The sequence below is a fragment of the Bos mutus genome, chromosome 2 (genome assembly GCF_027580195.1).
Source record: "Bos mutus isolate GX-2022 chromosome 2, NWIPB_WYAK_1.1, whole genome shotgun sequence".
NCBI classification, from domain to species: Eukaryota; Metazoa; Chordata; class Mammalia; order Artiodactyla; family Bovidae; genus Bos; species Bos mutus.
This window is the reverse complement of record NC_091618.1, coordinates 96835999-96863863: the sequence shown is the minus strand read 5'-3', so window position 1 is coordinate 96863863 and position 27865 is coordinate 96835999. Positions and strand designations below refer to the sequence as shown.

At 40.3% G+C, this 27865-nt stretch overlaps 1 protein-coding gene across 1 annotated transcript in view; it reads right to left on the bottom strand.

The window, feature by feature from the left end:
• The window catches only part of GALNT5 (polypeptide N-acetylgalactosaminyltransferase 5), a 45072-nt gene that overhangs the window by 6385 nt on the left and 10822 nt on the right, over window positions 1-27865 (bottom strand). Inside the window, 8 exon segments of the mRNA XM_014481675.2 lie at window positions 3991-4071; window positions 9280-9542; window positions 9545-9602; window positions 10595-10712; window positions 13276-13395; window positions 14009-14144; window positions 21444-21563; window positions 23234-23400. Coding sequence (XP_014337161.2) covers window positions 3991-4071; window positions 9280-9542; window positions 9545-9602; window positions 10595-10712; window positions 13276-13395; window positions 14009-14144; window positions 21444-21563; window positions 23234-23400 — 1063 coding nt within the window.

Genomic DNA, 27865 nt, shown 5'->3' with positions numbered 1-27865 from the left:
CTCCCAGTTCACAGCAACTCCTCTTGGAGAAGTCCAGTTTGGGGGAGTTGCCAATGTCTAAAATAAATAGTGTTTTAGGTAATGGGACTGTCTTTTTAATTTTTATAAATTTTTTTTAAACTTCGTTCTATCTGCCCAGTCAATATACTCTAAAGCACTGGGTCTGTAGGAAATTTGTTTTCAGTTCAGTTCAGTTCAGTCGCTCAGTTATGTCTGACTCTTTGCGACCCCATGAACTGCAGAACATCAGGCCTCCCTGTCCATCACCAACTCCCGGAGTTTACCCAAACTCATGTCCATTGAGTCGGTGATGCCATCCAACCATCTCATCCTCTGTTGTCCCCTTCTCCTCCTGCCTTCAATCTTTCCCAGCATCAGGGTCTTTTCAAATGAGTCAGCTCTCTGCATGAGGTGGCCAAAGTATTGGAGTTTCAGCTTCAACATCTGTCCTTCCAATGAACACCAAGGACTGATCTCCTTTAGGATGGACTAGTTGGATCTCCTTGCAGTCCAAGGGACTCTCAAGGGTCTTCTCCAACACCACAGTTCAAAAGCATCAATTCTTCTGTGCTCAGCTTTCTTTACAGTCCAACTCTCACATCCATATATGACCACTGGAAAAACCATAGCCTTGACTAGATGGACCTTTGTTGGCAAAGTAATGTCTCTGCTTTTGAATATGTTCTCTAGGTTGCTCATAACTTTCCTTCCAAGGAGTAAGCATCTTTTAATTTCATGGCTGCAATCACCATCTGCAGTGATTTTGGAGCCCCAAAAAATAAAGTCAGCCACTGTTTCCACTGTTTCCCCATCTATTTGCCATGAAGTAACGGAACTGGATGCCATGACCTTAGTGTTCTGAATGTTGACTTTAAGCCAACTTTTTCACTCTCCTCTTTCACTTTCATCAAGAGGCTCTTTAGTTCTTCACTTTCTGCCATATGGGTGGTGTCATCTGCATATCTGAGGTTGTTTTAAACCAATGTAAATATAATAAGAAAAATATTATATTATATTCTGTTGCTAAAATCTACCTAATACTTTCATCTAATGCATCATTTGTAATGTGATTGGAATTTAATTTAGATTATCAAGTATGTTATTGTGGTAGAACTTTCCATTCAAACAGTAGTCCCTGGACTAACATTAGCATCTCCTGGGAGCTAGTTAGAAACGCTGAATTTCAGTCCCCACGATGGACCTACTGAATTAGAATCTGCATTGTAATAAACTCCCCAGATGACCTGAATGCATATTGAATTAGAGAAGCATGGATGTGTGTCATAATACAAGGATTTATTGAAAAGGGACATTTTAACTGACTGAAAAGTTAGTAACTAAGGAGACATCTTAAGTAAGATGAAGCTAGGGCTTGATGGTTCAGTCCTAGGGTTTTATTCCTTTTGAACTTTTATGGAGGAATCCTACAGTCAACGGCTTAATATTCAGTTCAGTTCAGTTCAGTCACTCAGTCGTGTCTGACTCTTTGTGACTTCATGAATCGTAGTAAGCCAGACCTCCTTGTCCATCACCAACTCCCGGGGTTTACCCAAACTCATGTCCATCGAGTTGGTGATGCCATCCAGCCATCTCATCCTATGTTGTCCCCTGCTCCTCTGGCCCCCAATCCCTCCCAGCATCAGGGTCTTTTCCAATGAGTCAACTCTTCGCATGAGGTGGCCAAAGTATTGGAGTTTCAGCTTCAGCATCAGTCCTTCCAATGAACACCAAGGACTGATCTCCTTTAGGATGGACTAGTTGGATCTCCTTGCAGTCCAAGGGACTCTCAAGGGTCTTCTCCAACACCACAGTTCAAAAGCATCAATTCTTTTGAGCTCAGCTTTCTTTACAGTCCAACTCTCACATCCATACATGACCACTGGAAAAACCATAGCCTTGACTAGATAGACCTTGTTGGCAAAGTAATGCCTCCGCTTTTCAATATGCTATCTAGGTTGGTCATAACTTTCCTTCCAAGGAGTAAGCGTCTTTTAATGTCATGGCTGCAATCACCATCTGCAGTGATTTTGGAGCCCCCCAAAAATAAAGTCTGACACTGTTTCCACTGTTTCCCCATCTATTTCCCACGAAGTGATGGGACCGGATGCCATGATCTTAGTTTCCTGAATGTTGAGCCTTAAGCCAACTTTTTCACTCTCCTCTTTCACTTTCATCAAGAGGCTTTTTAGTTCCTCTTCACTTTCTGCCATAAAGGTGGTGTCATCTGCATATCTGAGGTTATTGATATTTCTCCTGGCAATCTTGATTCCAGCTTGTGCTTCTTCCAGTCCAGCGTTTCTCATGATGTACCCTGCATGTAAGTTAAATAAGCAGGGTGACAATATACAGCCTTGACGTACTCCTTTTCCTATTTGGAACCAGTCTGTTGTTCCATGTCCAGTTCTAACTGTTGCTTCCTGACCTGCATATAGGTTTCTCAAGAGGCAGGTCAGGTGGTCTGGTAGTCCCATCTCTTTCAAAATTTTCCACAGTTTATTGTAATCTACACAGTCAAAGCCTCGTTAATTCTGCCAAAAATAAGTTAACTTCCTCCATGCTCCTTTACGTTTAATTATTCAAACCAACCCAATGAAGCAGAATTTAAAAATGAGTGACAAGACAAAAAAAGAAGATGGACGTTTGTGGAAAGCAGGGGCTACATGATTTATACTTTTTATCTCCTAGCAGCCCGTTGAGAGACTCAGCGGTTATTGAGAACTTGGGTTTTCAGGTAAAATACTGATTAATCAGACAAAAAAAGTCACTATAATGATCAGTCTTGAAGGATACATATTATTTAATAGTTTGCTTTCACATAATTTGGACTATTTATGGTTTTGTCTTATACTTTTTGACTTGATTTTCTTCTTGAATTCTTAATGCATGAAAATTATTTCTTTCAATTAATTTTTGACACTTTTCTCTTCCCTTCTGTCTCCTCTTTCTTAATTAAGAAAGAATTCCATTAACTCAAGTTTACAATCCATGGCTGAATTATATCAACAGAGATGACAAAAATATCTTTTTATTTTCCTAGCAGCAGCTTTGAATTAAGAGGTAAACATGGGATATAGTGGAAAATAAAGTAATATCTCTAACACAAAGCAAAGCAAGCCTAGATTCCCATCACAAAATAATTTCTCTGGCAAAGAGTTATCTGCAGCTTTAGGGGGCTGAGTTCGACTCCTGAATCCATGTTCCTGTGAGTCTAATATAGCAGCCAAGTTGATAACTGTCCGAACAGAATGAGAGTGGGCAGGAGCATATGTTGGAGAGGGAGGTGTCATTGCTCAGAGCTCTACAGAGTCAGGGCTCTGTTTTCCCAGGCCCTACTCCCTCCCCTAAATACTGTGCTCAGATTTGTTGAAGTTCGGCCGTGGAGTTTTCCACCATGGATCATGAATTGTGCTATTTGCATTACTCCCTTAGGAGTGCCTGGGTAGGGGACGGGGAAGGATGGGTGACGGGTGCTCCCTTAGATTCATTATTTAAGAATTTGTATGACTTTATTTTTATCATTTTGTCTTTATATGTGATGTGTTACTTTTCTCATTTTTGTCTTTATTACTATAGCAGTGAATATTTATAGAGCACCAAATGTTCGATATTATTTTATAGGCTTCCTGTGTAGTATCTAATTCCATCCTCACAGCAGCTTTGGGGCCAGCACTATTATCATTGCCATTCACCTAAGGGTTAAGGAATTTGCAGTTAATGCATTTTTACAAATGGTGGAACCAGAAGTGGGTCCATGGCGGGTTGACTACAGTATCCACCTTTATTCCCTTTGTCACTGTCTTTTACATACAGAGGTGGACCCTAAATGTCACCAACCTTATGATGATACAAAAATGTGAAAATTAATTATTGTTTCCATAGGCAAAAAGAACATCTCAAGTGAGTGATGCCGGTGTCATACCCTTCACCTATCAACCGCACTAGCACTAACAGCTATACCGACTCTGAGAGAGAAAACCCAGCTCAGTGTACCTGGCTGCTCCCATCACAGTCTTCCAGAATGGCTGTGGTGTTTCTGATGGAAATGCATTTACCCAAGGCCACATTAATAAGCTAGGAAGCAAAACATAAAATACGCATTAAGAACAAAATATTTTAAAGTAGAACAAGACATTCAGAAAACACAGAATATAAAACAATAATAAGGTTAAAGATAGTTAAGTTAATAGCTTAGCATTACTTAGCACTATACGATTTTATTGGTTGCTATCTCTAACAGGGACATAATGTAATCTTGCTGAAGTACAGCTTCAATCTGTCAATTTAGGCCTGTGATTCAGCCACAGAGCCAACACACAGAAGCTTTTAATTAACCCTTTCCTGGAATGCTGAACAGGAAAAGAGCAAAAGGTGGCATGAAAAGCAGTTATTTTCTTGTCTTAAGTTTGTCTGATGCATATATTAAAAGTCAGTGCACATACGTGCAATTTAATCAAAGCAGTGGTTATGGGCTCTGTTCCCTGGCTGACCCCTCTAAGCTATCTGACTGCTTAGGCACTGAATCATAGATAAATTGAGTCTTTCAAAAACAGCAGATTCCAGCTGACTCCCGGTCAGAATCTTCCTAATGACTCAGGCAAGCTACAATTCATTAGAGGGAAGTCACGAACGCTAGTATGGAGCCAAGCTTAAAGACACTTTCTGGCAAGCCCCCAGGTTTTTAATGGATTTGCAGGGTCCAACATGGAGGCAGCTGTCTGTAAGTCCCCATTTAATGCAGAGAAATGTTGATTCCCTTGCTCCCTCTGACATTCTGGGCAGGTCTAAAGAGAAGGTGGGTTAACAGTATAACACAATTTGAACTTTTCAGACTTCTGAAGAGCTGTGTAGAGCTCCGTCTACACTCAGGGAAGCGTCCTGTGCTGGAAAGTGGGGTGGTTTCTGTGGCCAGGGGCACCATTTGTGCCCCCTCCTGTTCCAGGGTAACTAAGCAAGAGCTCTAACTAGAAGCATTGTAGGACGCAAGTTGGGGTGCTCACAGAGTTGTCAGATTTCATAATACAGTGCTCAGTGGCTTGGTTTGCACTTTTACATGCTTAATTTTTCCTACAAGAAAGTAGGGGGCACTTCCATAAAGTGAAGAACAAAACCTAAAAACGAGAGGTAAAATGGCAAATACTGGTAAGCAGGGGACTGATACTGAATATGAAAAAACCTAGAGTTGAGGTCTTCCACACATGATGGAAAGCTAAAACGTTAGGCCCTGGGTGGAATGGTGTACAGGGAAAAACAACTTATTCATTAGCACTGGGAGACAAAGAGGAAGCTTCTCCCAAGGGAATCTGAAACCGTACATCAACCTTCATTTGAGTGTGAGATGCGCACACCACTTGCATTGACTAGGAACCCTGACAGAACCCTCAAAGCACTGAAAAAAACAAACATACAAACATTAAAATCTACCAGTTTTGTTGTTTCTGGGGTGACCCGCATGCAAAACAATTCTAGAAGAACAGACTCTCCAACAGAAATCCTCAAAGGAAGCTCTATTCACAATTTAAAGTGCCAGATTTGGGAGGAGACAATTGGCTTCCCAGGTGGCACCGTGGTAAAGAATCAGCCTGCCAATGCAGGAGGCGCAAGAGATGCAAGTTCAGTCCCTGGGTTGGGAAGATCCCCTGGAGAAGGAAATGGCAACGCATTCTAGTATGCTTGCCTGGAAAAGTACAGGGACAGAGGAGCCTGGTGGGCTACAGTCCATGGGGTTGCAAAGGATCAGACATGAGTGAGTGACTGAGCACATGCACAAATGCACACACACACACACACACTCCATCATTAGTGGGAGCAGTCAGAACCCACAGGAGGAATCCACCACCATGACCTTCAGGGAAGAGAGTTAGCAGTCGTGTGTGGAGGTAGAATAAGCCTGGAGTTGAAAGAAAGGAAATGGTGTCCCAGTTGATCTTAATACAAAACAAACAAAAACTCCTGTACCTGTAGATCATGCAGAAAATATCTTCAAGTGAGTTTGGAAAACTCTGGCTTCAGGACAGCTGACCAGGCTGCCCTACTCCAGAACCTCTCAAAACCTCCGGTCCTGAGTGCAGAGGGAATGCGGTACAAGAGTTTGCCAAATACATGTGACCACAGAATCCTCTTTGACAGCATAACTTTGCCCAGAACAGTGTTTGGGAACCCCTGGTTAATTGATTGCTTTGTATTTATTTCTCACAATCCCTTCTTCCAAGAACTAAATGGCACGAGAAGGAGAGAAATATTTTCTATTCCTTGCCTTCCTCTCCCCCACTTCATTTGAAGATATGTTTCTCTTCCCTCCTTTTGGAAATTATTGGGGAAACTGCTTTCCTTCATGGGAGAAGGCAATGGCACCCCACTCCAGTACTCTTGCCTGGAAAATCCATGGACAGAGGAGCCTGGTAGGCTGTAGTCCATGGGGTCGCTAAGAGTCGGGAACGACTGAGCGACTTCACTTTCCCTTTTCACTTTCATTCATTGGAGAAGGAAATGGCAACCCACTCCAGTGTTCTTGCCTGGAGAATCCCAGGGACAGAGGAGCCTGGTGGGCTGCTGTCTCTGGGGTCGCACAGAGTCGGACACTACTGAAGCGACTTAGCATGCATGCATGCATTGGAGAAGGAAATGGCAACCCACTCCATTATTCTTGCCTGGAGAATCCCATGGACAGAGGAGCCTGGTGGTCTGCCGTCTATGGGGTCATACAGAGTCGGACATGACTGAAGCGACTTAGCAGCAGCAGCAGCTTTCCTTCATTCATATAGAAATGGTCTATGAAGTGCTAAGGAATTGATATTCTTTCTCTCATTAGGAATAGTTTTGAAAACTGGGCTCTCACTTAACACATCTATGCTTTTATTGTAAACCATATCAATCTTATTTTAAAATCAGGAAGTATGTATAAATTTTACATAATCCATTTTGAATTATTTCATTTTCCAATTTAGGAAGTTGGAGTTTTCTACCGTTTATCCCAGAATTGGTAAACACTAGACTAGAAGCTGTTTGCTGAGTTAAATCCAATATAAGTTCAAATTATTGCTGAGGTTCTTTTATTATTTTAAAATATTTTTGGTTCAGTGAGAAAAGATTTATTCCAATTTTTAAAAAGTCAAACTTTCCTAGGTGTGTAGGTTGAAAGAAGGAATGATATGGAGCAAGTAACAAAAAGTTCTGGATTTCAGTTTCTTGGAACTTTACAAGATTATCTATCCAAAACAATGATTTAGTTAACCTTCCTCTGAATTTCCTGGAGAAAGGTCCTTTTTTTAATGGTAATAATGCTCCCTACTTCTTGTTTCGGAGGGAACCAATGTCATTTTTATTAAAATTTGTCTAAGGAAGGCAACAAATAAGGAGGAAAACAGAAAGAAAGAATTTATTAAAATCATTTCTGCATTTTGTTGTACTGTAGCTCAGGCATCAAGAGAAAGCACTTTCATTAGAAGAGTTCTTCAAAATTTGAATGGAAACTATTAGACAAGCTAACCTCAAAGAGGAGGCAAAAGACAGTTTTTTAGTTCCCTCTGGTGGTTAAAGTCCAGTAATGCTCTTACTGAGATTCTGTGTTTTTAGGACAGGAAAAAATTGCTATGATGAGAATGTCTTTTTCTTTTATCCTACTTAAGAAATTGCAGAAGGAAATGGCAACCCACTCCAGTGTTCTTGCCTGAAGAATCCCAGGGATGGGAGAGCCTGGTGGGCTGAATAGAGTTTTAAAAAATGTAAATTTATCTTACAGGCATGTTACTTGAACAGTATATAAACTCAGGGTATTCTTCCTAAAGAATTATCTAAGATAAAATAATCAAGTTGAACCTCTGAAGTAGCAGTTATTGCATTTTGACCTACAAAAATGGGCAATTATGTTATATATAAACCGGTTACATATACTTATGCGTCAGTTGAATTTTATGAAAGCAGAACAAATTCTTAGACTGGTTTTCTCTCTTTCCCACTTTTCCAGAATCTCCCTTATACCATCAAGGGAAATGGCCTAAGTGTCTTATTATCAGGAAATTTGGTAGGCAGAGAAAGATTGGTTTGTACAATTCACTTGCTAGGGAGAACTGAAAAAAAAAAAATGGTGTAAAAAGAGCAGGCTTACTGAGGGCCAAGTCTGAACATTTTGCAAGAAGAAAAAGAAAACAGCACTGGGAATGTTTATAAGTAAAAATTACATGAGAAATAAAATAGTAAAAGAGATTAAAATTTTGCATGATCAGGGAAGACCTCTAGGTCAAGGCTTGACTAATCATCTCTAAACTTATTATATGATAAAAATCCTCATCTCTTGCCATCCTCTTCAAATTAAGTCTCACTCTTAAAATGGGTTTGAAATGGCTTTTTTAAAAGAGTTTTTCTCCTTCCTTAATTTTTTCTTAGCTTTGTACTCTATCAAACCTATCAAGTTTGACTTCTTTCTTTTTAGTATGTTATTTTGTGCCGTGGAATTTTCTCTGCTGTTGTCTGACAATTTCTGTTATTTTCAATCCCTCTTTGAAATCTATAAAACTCTAAATAAACCATGTCATCCCATTGCTTAACCCTACTCAGTAACTTCCAATTGCATTCTGAAAAAAGGAAGAGACAGAAAAAGATGAGAGAGAGAAAACCCTTACTCTGCCCACAGGGACCTGTGGGATCCAACTCCTTCTCCTTCTTGACCTTCATCTGGTGCCATTCCTCCCGCCTCCTCAAACCTTGATAACAACATCCTTCTTTCTAGTTCCTGAGTGCCTCAAGCTGCCACATGTCAGAATTTTTGCATAAGTGACATCCTTTGCCTGGGGCTCTCTTTCTTTACAGCATGGTGGACTCTTGGTCTTTCAGACCTGACCTTCAATGTCTTCACAGATTTGAGTACTCTTAAGAAAAATTCATCACTTGTGGCCACTTCCCTGATTAAAAGCTACTATATTTTTAAATTTACACTTTATTTGCTTATTTCTTTATTATCTTTCTATCCTACTCAGCTTTAAGTTCCACAGAGAAGGGATCAATCTACTTTATTCATTACCCTGTAGTCCAGTTCTTAAATAATGCTTGGTTTCATGACAGTTTGTGGGTGTTTGCTGAATTAATCAATAAACATGCCTTCCTGGAAGCCTTCCTCAACTTTACCTAATATGGGCAGTCAAGACAAACCACACTTTGTCTCCTCTGCACTCATACTTGGTACTTATTTATAAAGTAATAATTCATTCTTTCCCACACATTTTCAAAAAGGTTTTTACCTTGTATTTTCACAAAGTCAGATTTGAAGTTGCTGCTTGAACTTACCACACCACTTGCCCTCACAATGGGAGCCTTCAAGTCTGGAAAAACATTCTCCAAGTACCACTTGAAGCTTTTGCATTTTAGCTTCTTTCGAAGTTCCCGCTGCTGGGTAAGGTTTCCGACGTCTAACCCTTGATCTATGAGGTGATCCCCGTGGCCGTAGAAGAGCTCCTTGTACTCATCGAGCCAGACCTCAGCCACCCGCCCCAAGTTCCGCTCCACCGTCTTCATCCGGTCTTTGGGGAAGGAGTAGGGATTGTCATTTCGAATATGTGTCCCACTCGGGAACAGGGAACTATCTCAATTTCACCGCCACACATCCACACCTGGAACAGTACCAGTTATCAAATGATTGTCCACAAATCATGGGCAATTAACAATAACGAAAAAACCATCTGGCGACTTTTTCCCCCTGTTGAGTAATACTCTTCTAATACCCTTTTCAACAGAAAATTAAACTCAACAGGTTTATTTAATTTTATTCTATTGCTGTGAACCATTTTAGGATTATTAAATTATATATATTTCTCTTTTCCTCTCCTGAATTGTAAATCTTTCCCCCCCACCCCCCTAAAGAAATCCTCACAGAATCCCTATGTATAAAATGTGTAACACAAGTTCCTGCTTTAGTAGAATCAAGGAAAAGAGTGTATGTTTCCATTTTCTCAGTATCCCCTTCTCACATTTGGGATGATCTACCTGACTTGTGGAACACAACTTAAAGACCATCCTTCTTGATCAAGGGCTCAAAGTCACACCCGTATTACTATATACACCCAACTCCATAGGAAAGCAGGTGATATGGATACTCTGCACTATGGCTGCCGCCACTGATTTCTCAGCTATTAATCAATGCTTATATAAATACCCAGCATTATCTGAGCTTCCCTAAGTTGCTGTAGTATGGCCTTTTGGTGGCCTGCTGTAGTGGCTCTTTTTATTCTTCTGTCTGTGCGCTCCAAGATGGCCTATTACTAAATAATTTCATTACTTCTAATACATTAGAAAAATATATGAGTTATTTGCATCAAATATTCATCCTACAGCCTTTTCACTAAATGGCAGACAATTATTTCCCTCACATTCAGATGCAGAAACTGTGTTGTGAAATATGAGGGAATGGTAATAAATTTCATGAGGGTTATTGATTCTTCCAAATTCAGTCTGGGATATGAAGACATTAATCCAGAGGCCCTAATATTTCTGTGAAGTTTCCTCCCAGAGGCAGTCATATATCTGATTGTATTAGTAAAATGAAACCATTTAAAAGTGCTAGACTCTTAATTGTAAAGATAATTTGAGAAACACTCAGCGATACCTTGAAAGAGAGCTCCATATTTTCTCCACCCCAAACATCGAGCCCAGGATCATATGTTCCAAGTTCAAAAAAGTAATTTTTATCAATAGAAAATAATCCACCTGCCATGACGGGACATCTACAAAAAGAAAAGTTGGCTTTTAAATCTTGCATGTCAGGGGAGCTCAACTTTTAGGGAGTGTTCCCTAACAAGAGGCATTTTAGAATAATTACCACATGCAGGGAGGTCTTGGATAAAGTCACAAAGAACACCTCAGTGACAAGTTCCCTGGTTCTTGTGGCAGAACTTGATTAGAGGCAGCAAAGACAGGGTCTAGAACTAGGATTCTTCCTTGGCTTTGACACTTCAACAAAAATTCTCCAAAGATGTTATTTTTAACCAGTTATTTAGTGCTATTTAGGAAAGATGAGTCAGGCACTGTTTTAAGTGTTATAGATGTATTAACTCAGGCCTCACAAAAATCCTTTGAGTATGTACCCTTAAGAAACTACAGCCCCAAAAGGCAAGAAAATTTCCCAAGTTTACAGACCCACCGGTCTGTGGGATGTACATCTGGGGTTCAAATTTAGGGGATCTGGCTTGACTCTAAGATCTCTTCTCCATTCTACTGCATCAACAATATAGAAACGTTATAACAGCTTGTTATGTGGCAAACACTTATATATATATATATATATATATATATTTTTTTTTTTTTCCTTCTTGGCTGGGCTGCAGGGCTGTGGCTCTTAGTTCCCTGACCAGGGATGGAACCCTGCACTGGGAGCTCAGAGGCTTAACCACTGGACCATCAGGGAAGTTCTTGGCAAATACTTTTTAAAACACTTTATGTATACTATTATCTGATTTAATTCTCAAAACAATCCAAGAGGTAGCTACTTCTGTTAGTGTTAATATAAAAATGAAGAAACAGAAACAGAAAGAGGTTAAGTAACTTTTTAAAGCTCACACCACTAGTACATAGTAGAGTTGAGATTTAAACCCAAGGAGTCCGACTCTGGAGTCTTCACTGCTGTTATTGATCATGGGGAAGAGAAACTACAGTTGAGTCAGCAGTTAGAAAAGGCAGTAATCATGTCCAATGGTGGTTGCCATGGAGCCAGCTGAAAGAGGTTTGTATGGAAGCTCTGTAGCAATCTCAATGGTAATGTAAACCTCACCCCACACCTAGCTCTCTTCCCCCATGATTTATGTGTTTTTTTTTTTTTTTTCTGAATCCCAACTGTCCTTTCCAGACTATCCAGAATGCATTCTCTAACATTACACTGAATAAATTTGAACTCAATCACTACATTGACTCTCAGAATTGGAGTCTGAAAAAGGCAAAGAGGTTCTTTAGGTGTAGGATCAGAGCAAGTATATTATATCCAGGCAGATTCAGATTTGAATCCCAATTTCTTCTTTTGCAAGCTGTATATCCCTTGGACTGCAGGGAGATCAAACCAGTCAATCCTAAAGGAAATCAACCCTGCATGTTCACTGGAAGGACTGATGCTGAAGCTGAAGCTCCAATACTTTGGCCACCTGATGTGAAGAGCCAACTCATTGGAAAAGGCCCCAGTGCTGGGAAAGATTGAAGGCAAAAGGAGAAGATGGTGGCAGAGGATGAGATGGTTGGATGGCATCACCAACTCAATGGACATGAGTTTGAGCAAACTCTGGGAGACAGTGATGAATAGGGAAGCCTGGTGTACTGCAGTCCATGGGGTTGCAAAGAGTTGGACATAACTTGGCGACTGAACAACAGCAACAAATATCCCCAGGAAAATTACTTAACTCTCTTAGGTCTCTATTTCCTTATCTCTATAATGGAAAAACCACAGTCTCCCTCCTAGAGTTATAGAGAGGTTGCACAGTGCTTAATAAATGGTCGTACTCTTCCTTCACTTGTTAGGAGTGTCAACTGTGAAACATCACATTTGGAAGAATATAAGGCACTGTTTGGAGGGGTGAGTTCAGGGAAAGGATGCTGCAACGTACAGGCTGGGCTCGGACTTTCTTTTGGGACTTTCTGGCTTAAGTCTGCTCAAGTTCTTTCTCCAATAAGGAAAGCTCCAGGGTTCCTGCTGCTCTGCCTGAGGCTGACAGAGTGCTTGTCCTACAGGTCTAGACTTTGGGGGAGGGGTTAGGAAGCCCCCACTTTAGCTTCAGGTCTAAAATCTGTTCTTAAATCCAGTTTCCCCAGCAATAAAGCCCCAACTTCAATTTGCATCTAGCGTGTGTGTCTGTTTCTCACTTTATTCACAGAATTTGGCACTCCTCCCAATGACAGTATAGGACTAGACTCAAAAAGAATTAGAATGATATTTCTATTACTATTATTTATTCTTAATTTTCACTCATGTTTACTTCAGTGTTATATGTGTTTATATAGAATTTATGCAGCACATTTAAGTGGCTTATGTTTCATAGTTTGCAAATCCCAGAGAACAGAAATAGTATCAGTGAATTTCTTGAGTTGAGGGCTGAATAAGATATAATTACCCACTTAAAAGGTGAGTTTTGGCTGTGGACGAGTAATTTCCCAGGAAAGGTTTTTGCTTTTGGTCAATCTGTCGGCTAGAACTGTAATTCTTGGTGTTCTGTAAATGACAGCTTATGCCTGTTTTGTGGAATTGCTTCCTGTGCCTTTGTAAGAAGATACATGACTCCCTCCTCGTCTTAAGTTTCACACACTTACCTTATTATATCAGTCTCTTTAATTTTGTTTTTTGCAACAACGTCTGGAGGAATTGTTCTCCAACCAAAGTTCATTGGCCACACAAATATGCCTCTTTGAAAGTTGTCCACTGTCATGTAACTAGTCAAGGGAAAAAAAATGCTACCTGAGGTCATTCACATTATCAGCCTGACACCACGTGTTGTGCATGTGGACGAAACAAGCACTTGCGAAGATGATTTTAGATCACCACAAAGCTTTTAATAACATTTCAATGAGAGATATGGATATAATTAGCATTAGTGCTGGATTGCTTGCTTTTAACATACTTGTCTTTTAATAATATTCTGGCCATTTTGAGGGGAAAAAAACTCTACTTAAGAATATACATGTGTATATATATATGTATATATATGTGTGTATGTATATATGTATATATACACACCACAAAAAGAAGAACTAATCTTAAGAAAAATAAATATTTGGGTGTTCAGCTGTATAGAAAGAGGAGAGTCCTGGACACTGAGTATTAGTATTTATTGACATTTAGGGTTAAGAATTTGTGATGATCAAATAAACAATTGGATAGATCTGCTTTGATCTCATGATATATCAATTATTTCAATTTATTTAAACAGATAAACCATGTATTACTTAGATTTGCAAAGTTGTACATTTTAGGAGTATGACCACTACCTTCTGCTACTGGTTAAAAAGTCACTTAGAAGTATCCTGTGGAATATGACAATATTACCTCATATCCTTATCATTGATGACTTCAATTACTGGACAGGCTACTTTCTTTCTGCTTAAGTAAACTCTTTCCAGGAGAGGTTCCAACCAGCCAATGTTACATTCCACGTGAGAATCTAAGAATGTCAACACATCACCTAGAGAGCCAGAAAAAAACAATTTGAAAATGCAATATACTTAGTGTGTGTATTTCGTGTTCATAAGTTCTGGAGATTGTTCCAGAAATGTGGTTGTAAGCATAGTAGTCTTTTCTTCTTACTGAATTTCTTCTTTGTCTCTCTAATTTCATTCTATAGTGAAATGAAAAAAAGTTGGTTTCTAGTAGTCTTTTGGGGCAAGTATCATTTATGGTTGAAAAAAAAATTGATAAGCCACTTAGAATGAGGAGTCAAGGCTCTGAAGGGAATATTTAGTATTAAAGGTAGTTGCTTTTGTCCTTTCTAAGGAGGGTAAATCCCATTAACTCTTGGTGGTGGAGGACTGAAACTTTGTTTTGTGGAAGACAAGGAAGAATCTGAGATTCCAACTTTAGCCTTAGAAATGATGAAGAGGAAAAATCATTCCACATTATTACAGTGAAAAGAAATTAAAGTGGGGGAACTAGTAAGACTAGGAGGTAGTTTAAAAAGTGTTACAGAGGGGGAACAAGGAATTGTTTAATGGGTATAGAGTTTAGTTTCACAAGAGAAATGCTGGAGATCGGTTGCTCAACAATGTGAAAGTACTTTACAGTGAAATGTACACTTGAAAAATGGCTCAGATAGTAAATTTTATATATGTATTTTATCATAATTAAAAAAAAAAAAGAGTTACAGGAGAAGAGAAAAGAAACTTGGAGGACAGGAATAATTATGAATTCTTTTTGTTCTATTAGTTGTGTGAAGTAACACTCTTTATTTCCAATGAAAATTTTAGCAATGGTCTACATTGTTCCAAATTATTCTGTACAAGTGGATTGAGTGTGTGTGTGTGTGTGTGTGTGTGTGTGAATAATAACCAGAGGAATCTGGGTCTTGGCCAGAATCCTATGTATAATCTCAGACCCAGTCGTGCATGTATGCATGCTAAATTGCTTCAGTTGTGTCCAGCTCTGTGCAATCCTATGGACTGTAGCCCACCAGGCTCCTCTGTCCATGGATTCTTCAGGCAAGAATACTGGAGTGGGTTGCTATGCCCTTCTCCATGGAATCTTCCTGACCCAGGGACCAAACTCACGTCTCTTATTGTCTCCTGCATTGGCAGGCAGGTTCTTTACCACTAGTGCCACCTGGGAAGCCGAGGCCCAAAGCTATTACAAAAGCTTTACCTGGCAGGCCTCTTGAGGGGAAGCTGCCATCTCCACACAGAATTGGTTCACAGTTTGTGCCCCAGAGTCTCTGAAGGAAGATATAGTCAAGGACTCAGGTCCCCCAGCCCCTTAGCTGGACATGCACTTATAAAGAACTGCATTCCTGACCCAGGTTCACCCAGCTGGAGACTGTCTCAGGCCAAGACTTCTTTCTCACCTTGTGGGTGATGGGTAGATCTTCAGGACATTTTTTTCTTACTACTAGCCCTTCTCCCTTTCTTTAATCCTGGCCCCCTGGCTCCAAAACAGGAGGAACCTTATTTCAGGCTCTTTGGTCAGTAAGATGATCTACACATCTACTCCGATCCACCAGCCCATTCTTCCATGGGAAAATACGGAGCACTGAGGGAGTCAGTGCTGTCTTCTGTCTGGCTTCCTACCTATACTTTTTACTTATGTGATTGCAGAAAGTGCTTGAAGACTTGACTGTTACCTTTACTTTGGTTTATTGTTTTAATTGACCACTCTGACTCTTAGCTACACCCCTCAGCATCTGAAAAACCTACAATAACATCACTGATTTTTGATTTGATGCTTACTCTGTGCCAGATACTGTTCTGAACATTCTGAATGATTGTCTTATTGTCTTATTTAAGGTTTATCCTTGTGACAAACCTAAAGTATAGGTCAAGGAATGAAACACTTAGGCAACTTTGCCAAGTTTGCAAAGCTAAGTGGCAGCCTGATACTAGAAAATATCTGCATACAACCTCTTGCCTCTCCCCTCCCACCCCCTGCAAATGAGAAAGAGACAGAGATATGAGTATGGGAAAGCTTAAAGTAAAAGCAGAAGACAGCAGCAGGCAAAGAAAAAGGTGCAAATAAATACCTGAATAATAGATTATTATCCACTGAAATCTCTAAACTACTTCTTAATGAATAGATCTTATTAATTACCTGATTAACAATGGAATTTTTGCATAAAGGTGAAGGGACTAACCTTAGACAAAGTCTTGATGGGAAATGGTCTTGAGATGTCTCTTTAGATAGGAACAGGCTGTGCTAGCCAGAAGCCCCCTCCCTACCTCATCTACTACTCTTGGAGGTGCAGTTACATCTCCTGATCATGCTGGGATTGGGGGAGGGGGTTCCTATTTTCCAGGAGTTATGGATTACTTGATAATGGAAGCTATTGTTTTCTAAGGGTGCCCTCTTGCATAGACTTCTCCTTATCCTGGGAAGGCTTTTAGGGTTCATCTAGGTGTATAAGGTATACAAGTATGTTTGCTTAGTCCTATTGGGCTTCCTTGGTGGCTCAGATAGTAAAGAATCTGCCTGCAATGCAGGAGACCTGGGTTTGATCCCTGGGTTGAGAAGATCCCCTGGAGGAGCGCATGGCAACCCACCCTTGTATTCTTGCCTGGAGAATCCCCATGGACAGAGGAGCCTGGCAGGGGCTACAGTCCGTGGGGTCGCAAAGAGTCAAACATGATTGAGCAACTAAACACAAATGGTCTAGCTGTATAGAATGTATAAAAGATGGTCTTCTTTCTCACCACTCCTATCCTGGTCCATTCAGTCGAGGTGTTTAAAGAGTCTAGTCTCTACTAGATTGCCTTTCCCTAGTGGCAGCAAGATGGATCCTCAAACGTGCATTTATTTCCCCACTTGTGGGCATGGTGAAATGGCATAGGATTGAATTTCCCCAGAACTGTCTTCATCGTAGCTCTACTTTTCTTGGCCACATTGGATAAATTACTTAATCTCTTTGAGCTTTACATTATGGAGATATTTCAAAGTATACCTAATAACCTCGATTCCTAATAGATAGCTATTACGATGACTGGTTTTCAACCGTTGTTCAGGCTAGAGCTCAAAATAACTAACTCCATATTGATAACTACCTGGAAGGTTGTTCTGAGAGTAGATTCCAGACATACTGGATTGTTTGCCGATGGGTTTGGTTGTAACTTACTTAGTTTTCAATTTTTTGTGCCAACTCAGACATGCTCAATGTGCCAAATAGCTTTGGCTCCTTGTTGAGCATTGACCCCCCTTAGATTTAGCTGACCAGCTTAGGATACTGCTGCTAGCACTGGTTGGTGATAGTGCTGTGTTTAGAGTTCCTTGATGAATGTGGACCTGCTGCTCACTTAATTTTAAAGAATGATTTATAAGTGATACTAAGGAAGCTACCTGTTTGACCTGCAGAAGAAACAAGTTGTAGAAATTTATAAAAGGACTGTTGCTCTTCAGGGAATGTCAGCATTGGCATTGGAAGTTAGATGTCACTTGTTGTCCACATATTTAAAATTAGCCAACTGACTCTTTGGAATGCTCACAGCATTACAGCTATTTTGCTAACTGCCGTGTTATATAGGAAATGAGAATCTGATCTCTACTCTGACCCTCCAGAATCAGAGCACTATCAAACCTGCCCACCTGCAGGCTGCTCTTGTCAGGGTTATAACTGGCTTGGTGTGTTCAACACTATCATGATATCTGGCTTGTTTTTTGTATCCAAATTACCCCTTTTCTTTTTACTTCTGTTGCCTTTATGTAAAAGACTTTCCCTTGAGACCCACTGACCAAGGCCTGTCTTTTAATTTTTGAAATCCTGCTTGACCTAATTCCTCATTCTCAGTAAACAATTGATGACTGAATGAGATGGAGAGAAAGAATCTATCATGCCCTGGAGCCTGAATGTGGAGGGAAATTGCTTGAAGTTAAAGAGTTACAGATTTGCCCTTATTTCTTTGTGGAAGACTCTAAAAGACTCTCTGAGACCAAAACGAGGCCAACTCGACTTCAGCTTCTGCATGTTCTTGACTGCTGCTACTGCTACTGCTACTGCTACTGCTGCTAAGTCGCTTCAGTCATGTCTGACTCTGTGCCATCCTATAGACGGCAGCCCACCAGGCTCCCCTGTCCCTGGGATTCTCCAGGCAAGAACACTGGAGTGGGTTGCCATTTCCTTCACCAATGCATGAAAGTAAAAAGTGAAAGTGAAGTCAGTCAGTTGTGTCCAGCTCTTTGCGACCCCATGGACTGCAGCCTACCAGGCTCGTCCGCCCATGGGATTTTCCAGGCAAGAGTACTGGAGTGGGGTGCCATTGCCTTCTCCCATGTCCTCGACTAGCTAATTTCAACTTTGCCTGTGGTTCCTCTTCTTTTTTCCCTGAATCCTAAAGGATAAATGAGTAGCTCAAGGCCTATGAGATTCTGGATTCAGATTCTTATCTTTGATCTTTTTGTTTGGTTATGCATTCTAGAAAAGATTCTGCAGTGGCATCAATGTAGATCTCTGATTACAGAGACTCTTCAGACCCAGAGCCATCTGCTGCCTGTACTCTACCTGTGAGGGCTGGGGAGTGCTCTGGGGGAGTTTGGGAGGACTCACTAGGCTGGTCAGCCCTGCTCAATGAGGGCCCTGAACAGTCCCTGAATTACAGTCTTGGCTAACATTGCATGAGAGATAGGGATGAAGACCATCCCCAAGAAAAAGAAATGCAAAAAGGCAAAATGGTTGTCTGAGGAGGCCTTAAAAATAGTTGAGAAAAGAAGAGAAGCAAAAAGGAAAGGAGAAAAGGAAAGATATACCAATTTGAATGCAGAGTTCCAAGGAATAGCCAGGAGACATAAGAAAGCCTTCCTCAGCTATCAATGCAAAGAAATAGAGGAAAACAATAGAATGGGAAAGACTAGAGAACTCTTCAAGAAAATTAGAGATACCAAGGGAACATTTCTTGCAAAGATGGGCTCAATAAAGGACAGAAATGGTATGGACCTAACAGAAGCAGACGATATTAAGACGAGGTGGCAAGAATACACAGAAGAACTGTACAAAAAAGATCTTCATGACCCAGATAACCACGATGGTGTGATCACTCACCTAGAGCCAGACATCATGGAATGTGAAGCCAAGTGGGCCTTAGGAAGCATCACCACGAACAAAGCTAGTGGAGGTAATGGAATTCCAGTTGAGCTATTGCAGATCCTAAAAGATGATGCTGTGAAAGTGCTGCACTCAATATGTCAGCAAATTTGGAAAACTCAGCAGTGGCCACAGGACTGGAAATGGTCAGTTTTCATTCCAATCCCAAAGAAAGGCAATGCCAAAGAATACTCAAACTACCACACAATTGTACTCATCTCAGATGCTAGTAAAGTAATGCTCAAAATTCTCCAAGCCAGGCTTCAGCAATACATGAACCATGAACTTCCAGATGTTCAAGCTGGTTTTAGAAAAGGCAGAGGAACCAGAGATCAAATTGCCAACATCTGTTGGATCATCGATAAAGCAAGAGAGTTTCAGAAAAATGTATATTTCTGCTTTATTGACTATGCCAAAGCCTTTGACTGTGTGGATCACAATAAACTGTGGAAAATTCTGAAAGAGATGGGAATACTATCTGCCTGCCTCTTGAGAAACCTGTATGCAGGTCAGGAAGCAACAGTTAGAACTGGACATGGAACAACAAACTGGTTCAAAATAGGAAAAGGAGTACGTTAAGGCTGTATATTGTCACCCTGCTTATTTAACTTATATGCAGAGTACATCATGAGAAATGCTGGGCTGGAAGAAGCACAAGCTGGAATCAAGATTGCCGGGAGAAATATCAATAACCTCAGATATGCAGATAACACCACCCTTATGGCAGAAAGTGAAGAAGAACTAAAGAGCCTCTTGATGAAAATGAAAGAGGAGAGTGAAAAAGTTGGCTTAAAGCTCAACTTTCAGAAAACGAAGATCATGGCATCTGATCCCATCACTTCATGGCAAATAGATGGGGAAAGAATGGAAACAGTGGCTAACTTTATTTTTGGGGGCTCCAAAATGACTGCATGCAGATGGTGATTGCAGCCATGAAATTAAAAGACGCTTACTGCTTGGAAGGAAAGTTATGACCAGCCTAGACAGCATATTAAAAAGCAGAGACATTACTTTGTCAGCAAAGGTCTGTCTAGACAAGGCTATGGTTTTTCCAGTAGTCATGTATGGATGTAAGAGTTGGACTATAAAGAAAGCTGAGTGCTGAAGAATTGATGTTTTTGAACTGTGGTGTTGGAGAAGACTCTTGAGAGTCCCTTGGGCTGCAAGGAGATCCAACCAGTCCATCCTAAAGGAGATCAGTCCTGAGTGCTCATTGGAAGGACAGATGTTGAAGCTGAAACTCCAATACTTTGGCCACCTGATACAAAGAGCTGACTCATTTGCAAAGCCCCTGGTGCTGGGAAAGATTGAGGGCAGGAGGAGAAGGGGATGAGAGAGCGTAAGATGGTTGGATGGCATCACCGACTCGATGGACATGAGTTTAATTGAACTCTGGGAGTTGGTGATGGACAGGGAGGCCTGGCGTGCTGTAGTTCATGGGGTCGCAAAGAGTTGGACACAACTGAGCAACTGAACTGAACTGAACTAAAGCTGGTGCAGGACCCTGAATTTCCTTAAACTCCCCACAGGGTCAGGTGCACTTTAAGGCCACTGAATTTATCCTTAGATGAGTCTATTTCTAACTCCATTCAAATAGATCTTTCTGCTTCTTTCCAAACTCAGAAATCAGCCCTCCATTATTGCTGCTCTAAGTGTGGGTCATAGACACTGCCACCCATAGGGAGACAGGGACAGAAATTGAGAACACATGTTTTGAAACTTCACAGCAGCTTGCCAGAGTAATTGTTAATTTGTTGTCTAGTTCATATATATGAGTGTTCAAATAGACATATACCCACATATATGTAATTATGTATATATCTAGATATATGTATATATAATTGTGTATATAGTTATATATTTTTCCCATTTTGTTTTTAGGTAATTGATTTTTATTATCATTCATAAAGGGGTCCACAACAATGTTAATTAGGAAAAAGAATGTCCTTCTGTGATGGTTTGGGAATATACCCTCTACTGAATAGTGGCAAGTAATTAAAATGTACCTAGCTGGAGTTTTTCAGAGTTGTGACCCCTCAGTGTGTCATTGAAACAGTTTAGTGGGATTCATATTGCAAAAAGTTAGAAACTGGTGGAATGAAATGATGGACATAGGAGTGCTCATTGTAGTATTATTTCAAATTTGATATGTATTTGGAAAAGATTAAACTAAAATAAAGATGTAGCAAAAACAAAAAATTAGCAGCTTCTTACCTGTTGCCTTTTGTGCCCCTGCCAGCCTGGCTCTTATTAAGCCATGTCTCTCTTTGAGGCGAAGAATCCGAACTTTTGGAAACTGAGACATGTATTTATCCAAGTTATCTTTTAGGTAGTCTATATCAGGGAGAAATTAGACAAGGAAATACTTTAAAAATAATATCTGGATCAAATAAGATCAGATCAAATACCCAAAACTATGATATTTACCATAGTCACTATATTTTATCCTTTGAGCCATGATGTCATTTTCTTAAATGGATTTTTGGGTTCAATACTCTAAGTTTCTGTTTTCCTAAAACTCAAATCCACCTTTCAGTGTAGATGAGTTATCAAGAGAAGGGCTCACTTTTTCTGAGCATTTGTCAGGACAGGTACAAATTTACCTTGAAATAAATGAAGCTCGGTTTCTGCACAAACTTTTCCCCTTGTAAAGGCCTCTTCTAAGACCTAGGAGAGAGGCCATGCATTGTATGCAAATTGAAAAATTTGCAAAAGAAAGATATTGCAACTGCAATTGGCTAAGACCATTGCCACTTCCTACTATGACACTCTCTCCATCACACCTCTGCTTTCTTGCTCTTTGTGGGGGGGTGGTATATTTATGTAGCTTACAGTTACTTCTATGTATGATTAAGGTATTGACATATCCCAGGTAGGAATGGCTTCTGTGAATACTTCTGCTGCTCGCTTTCCTACCAATCGTGTCATCTTTCTCTTAAAGAGGACTTCATAGATCCTTCACTCACTCCAGAGTTCTTGCCTGGAGAATCCCAGGGATGGGGGAGCCTGGTGGGCTGCCGTCTATGGGATCGCACAGAGTCGGACACAACTGAAGTGACTTAGCAGCAATAGCAGCAGCATAGATCCTTCAGGGCCACAAAATCTGAATAGGCCATTCCTAAAGGGACTGTTATCTGCTTGGTAACTAGATTCTATTTCTGTTGATGCTTTCAAGACTACTTCTCAACGTTTTCAACCAGTTTTCCTTATATATCTCCCTGCTCCTGGAGCTCAGTGTGACCCTGGTAGGCACTCTAAGAGAGAGAAGTGAGAACTGGCTCATGTCCTTGTTGTCATGACCAAGGCTAAAGTGTTCTATTAAGGTTGCTGTCTCTTTGCTACTTTTTAAGTTTTTCTGAAGTGGGTTGCATTTGGGGATTTTTGTAATGTGGTCTAGGACCTTTGGCAGTCATGGGACCACTTACATACCCAGTTTTTTACAGTCCAAAGAGAGAGATTCTTCACTGTAATCAAAACAAAAAAGTAAAGACACTGGTGAATTCTGCCTTTGAACTCTGTTGGAACCTCATTTTTCTGGTCCCATTGGCAACTTGTCTTCTCAACTCTTAGCTGAACATATAATAAAGCAGAAGCCGTAGGGCTTACATTTCATTGTCTTCTATAACTAACTCTGTTAATTGTGGCATCTTTGCTTGTTAGATTTCATAAAAAGGCATTTATGCAATTGTAGAGAACATCTTCTGGTCTCCAGGACCTCAAAGTACCCATCTCCAAAGACCTGTAATTAGAAAATCACTCCTACACAACAGAGAAGTCACAGCTGAAGGAGAGTCTGCGGTGACTAGCTGGACAAGGCCATGGGTGGTTGAGATGACTTTCTGTAATTCACAGATGCTTGGACTTATGCCTCTAAGCCACAGTATCAAACAATGATTGGGCATTTATAAATCATTCATTCTTTATCAAATTATCCTGTAATTTTTGTATCCGAATTGTTATTGCCTCGCATCAAACTTTGATTTTCCAGGGAGTAGTTTTCTTACCTTTGGTGCTGAAGTCATCCACCAGTAGAATCTCCTTGATGAGGTGGGGAGGAGAGCGGTTGAGGACGCTATGTACAGACCTCAGGAGAGTGGACCACACCTCATCCACAAAGCACATGATGATACTGGTGGTTGGGAGGTTATTGTGAACAAGTTGCTCTGCACACCTGGGCCAGAATATAAGCAGAGCACAAAAAGTGTGCCAACAAGATCCACAAGGTGTAAGAGGAAGAGACAGCAGAAATGGAGTTCTCTCTCTCTCTCTCTCTCTGAGGACACGGAGAGAGATGACTGTCTATAAGTTGAGGAAAGAGGCCTCACAGAAACCCAACCTGCTGGTGCCATTCCAGACTCTAGAACTATGAGAAAATTCTTGTTGTAAGTCCTCTAAGAAAAACCCACAAGGTGCAATTGTGTGTAAATACACATACACTCAAGTTATCTATCAATCATCTAGTTACTTACCTATCTATCCATCAATCCGTCTATCATCTATTTCTTTGTTTATCTATCATCTATCTTGGAGAAAGGCATGACAACCCACTCCAGTATTCTTGCCTGGAGAATTCCACAGACAGAGGAGCATGGCTGGCCTGTGTCCATAGGGTTGCAAAAAGTCCGACATGACTGAAGTGACTTAGCATGCACACATCGTCTATCTATCTATCCATCTATCTATATGATGATTTTCTTGTGCACTTTTGTTGGAGAGAGTTATAAATAAAATAAAGAGCAGAGGAAGGATATTTGTTTTTGTTTACTTGCCAAGTTATTTCTGTCTTTTTGGCAACCCCATGGACTGTAGCCCACCAGGCTCCTATGTCCATGGGATTTCTCAGGCAAGAATACTCAAGTGGGTAGCCATTTGCTCTTCCAGGGGATCTTCTCAACTGAGGGGTCTAACCTGTTGCTTCCTGCATGTTGACAGACCCAGTGACAATTGTTGCTAAGAGGCCTAACCATGCAAGACATGAGAACTTCCTGTGAAGACATCACCCTGTAGTGGAAAGGACACTGGCTTTATAGGTGGTTAAGACACTATTTTGAAGCTCACCACCAAAAATTTTTCAAATTGTCGTCTAGATTCTTTACTTAATCCTTCTGTGCCTCAGTTTCCTCATATGTAAAATGAGGTAACATGCCTTATTGAAAAGAGATTTACAGCTTAGTGAGAATGCATGTAAATAAAATATCTAGCACAGTTTCTGGGCTGAGGAATTCACCAAATGGTAGCTACTGCTTTCCCAATTAGGTTATAGACCACAAGAGAACATTCCTATTCTCTTACTTAATGTTACTTAATTAACATTAATTCACTTAATGCTACAAAGCCATTTATGATTGCCTTCTCAACTGGCCTTCTGCCAAGTGCCAAAGAAAATATTCTTTCCCACTGCATGTGAATGTATTTATGGATATATATGATATGTATTATACACTACTTAAACTCTTAAATAGATAGCTTCCGTATCTATTTAAGGGGTCCTTGCTGAGATTCTTTGTGCTCCAGGGTAGCCACAGTTGAAATCATTTTGCTGGCATGGAAATGAGAACATGACTATAGTGGGAGTTGGTATTCAGGTGGGTTGTAATTGGTCTTGGGTTTTCTCCATACCCTGAAGTGCATCAAGCCTCACTGCTGGCAGTCTTCCATCTCCTGCCTGGGTAACTCTTCACATGATGGTACCCAGTGGACACTCACAAAGAGTATTTGCCATTTTTCTAACTCAGACACTCTCTGTAATGTAATAATTAAATTATGATGATCATAAATAAATATTATCAGCCTTCTGCATTATTTCATTTTAAACCTCAAACCAACAGCATTTCTTCTTCCCTCTTTATAGAAGAATAATTGAAATCATGGGGAGACTATGCCATGATTATACTGCCAGTCAATGGTGGAGTTGGGATTCAAGCTCTGGTCCAGTTTGGTTCCTGTAATAGCTATTCAGGAAGTTGTAAGTCCACAAGAATAAAAGCAGCTGGCAGTAGATGTGGCATTTTGTGGAAGCAGGCATTTCTGTGAGACAGCATAATGGCACTGTGCTTAGTCCACAAACAAAACAATATATGAGTAAAAACCATAGAAAAAACACATTTGCATGGCACTTTACTGCATGGTAAAATACCATTTGCATGGTAAAATACTATTATGTACATAAATTCAATCTTTTTAACAACTGCTTAAAATGCATACTATTATGTTGTTCTTCAAATAGAGCAGACTGAAGCTTGAGAAGTTAAATGACCTACCCAGCACCATTCATTAGGAAGGCTGTGTATGGAAATGTGAACAGATGGTTTAATCCAGATCTGGGGATCATCAGAGAAAATGAGGTAGAAACAAAAGCGGTGGAAGATTTTGAAGGTACTAGTGTAGTCTGGTTAAATAGCCCACCTTAGGCTCTAAGCTGGGTAAGAGAAAGTAAAGCGAAGAGGAGTTGATTAGCCTGAATGAAAGAAGAGTATAGAAAACATCAATGACCTTCTGTGACTCCCTCATCTCTAATTTTATAGTGTAAATGAATGGGAAATACTCATTTCACACCTAAATATTCTTCACAACATTTGCCCCTGAAAAAAATAAATCAGTTCTAAAAAGGAAGGGTCAGCTGCATGAATTCTGCCTGAGCTATGTGAATCAACAAGCCTTAGTTGTGAAGTCCCAAAGTTGTCTTATCATTAAAATGCGGTTGACTTCAGAAACATCTAGTTACAAATGAAAATACATTGGGGAGAATTAGGCAAGCAGGCTAAAGTCGATGGATCTTTTCATAGTATAATTCAATAGAGTTTTGGTCTCTTTCAGAAGAAAGTTCTAGGAGGTAATGTGAGCCACTCTGAAATTAGAGGTTGACAGAACCCTCAGAAATTTGAGAGGTTTGGGAAAGGCAGCACTCTTCACCAAATAATCTGTCCCTCCTCACCTCTCAACCTTACTTACGTGATGCTTTAATTTCCCCATCAGGACTGATCATGAAGAATTTCACTAGATGAATATGTAGATTTCTATCCCAGGAGATGGCACCTCTGCCAGTTATGAACAAATGTATATTTTAGACGCATTTGGGGAATTACATTGAGGGTGATCCTGTGGAAGATTATGTTTACAGGTCATACGGTGCCTGGAAAAGAGGGTGACATTAAAGATGGGAAGAGGGACACAGAAGGCGATGTGGGGGGTTTCAAATACCAAGCTTTGTAGTGTGTCTTGGTTCGGGTGGCTGAGATGCTTGGCCACTCTACATATAAAGCTACCTGGTTTTCTGCATCACTAAACAGGTTAAACATGTTTCCAGGTGTCTAGAAAACCCAGCATGCTTGTTTTGTTGAAAAGCACAGTGTGTCAAACTGGAAAGTCTTTTGGTCTTATTAACTCTTACAAAATTCTTACCCACTGACTGTCATCGACTTCCCATAGGTGGTGAAACTATTTATATGTTATCCAACACTGACCCAACTGAAGCAAATTTCCTTTCCTCCAATTTGCCCAGTGGAAACCTTTCTGCTATATTGGAAGGAAGAGTTGCAGCTCAGGTAAAGTCTAAGTTAATACAAGATACTTCTGAGTTTAAAAGCTTTTTTGAGGTTAAGAAATCATATTTGTATCCTATATGCCCATGCATGGCACAAGTGAGGTATTTAGAGTCTACAGACCTTGTGCTATACTTACAAACTAACCCAAAGATTACTGTAGTCAATTCAAGTACTAAAAACAAATGGAGACTAATGTGGGGACTCCACTGTCCTGCCCATGTGGATACACTACTCTGGTGAGACAGACACACCCTGAACTTGAGGAAGATGACAAGGAACTCAAGATTTAGACCTTTCTGATCCTGACTGCATGACTATGGGCAAGTCAGAACTTTTCAGAATCTCAGTTTCCTCATTTTCAGGATGAAATCACAGTGCCTTCATCACAGACTGTCTGTAAAAATTTGATGAGACAATGGAGATAAAAATACTTTGTAAACTCCATGGTAAAAGGAAAAAACAAAAACGGCAAGGTCATATGATTATCCACAAAACACATGCACACATTTTGACTGGGTGCACTGCCCTTTTCCCAGGCAGTCCTTTAATCCAAATCCATCGAGGACTCGTCATTTACCAAGAGACTCAGAAAGTGATGTGTTTTGCCTTCTTGCCTTGTGTGTGCTGACGGCTCAGCCACTAAACTGCTTTGAATGTATCCTATCGAATAAAGAAGGTTTCAAATCAGATGATTGAGAGGATGATAATATTCCCTCATGTCTATGAATTTTTCATTTTTATTCCAAAACAGTCAAAATGGACTATGTGGGTCAAGTCTCAGTGTTCGCAGGTTTGAACAGAAGGTTGAGGAGAATATTCTCTCAGCTTCTATTTGCAATTCAACTACTGCCTCAGTGTGAGCGTTCTGGGGCCTTCCCTCCCCAAGCTCTGGTATCTTCAGGAGGATCACAGAGAGAATAGAGCATCTATCTGAGGAGCTCGGTCCAGAATTATATTCTTTTCTGTAAGACCTTGGAATTATTTGGCTTCTTCTATTCTTCTCACTGATAAGGGGGTATAGTTGTTCTATAAAACTTTTACTTTTAGGTTTTGTTCTTTCAAGAGTAGACTGTGCTGTGCTTAGTCACTTAG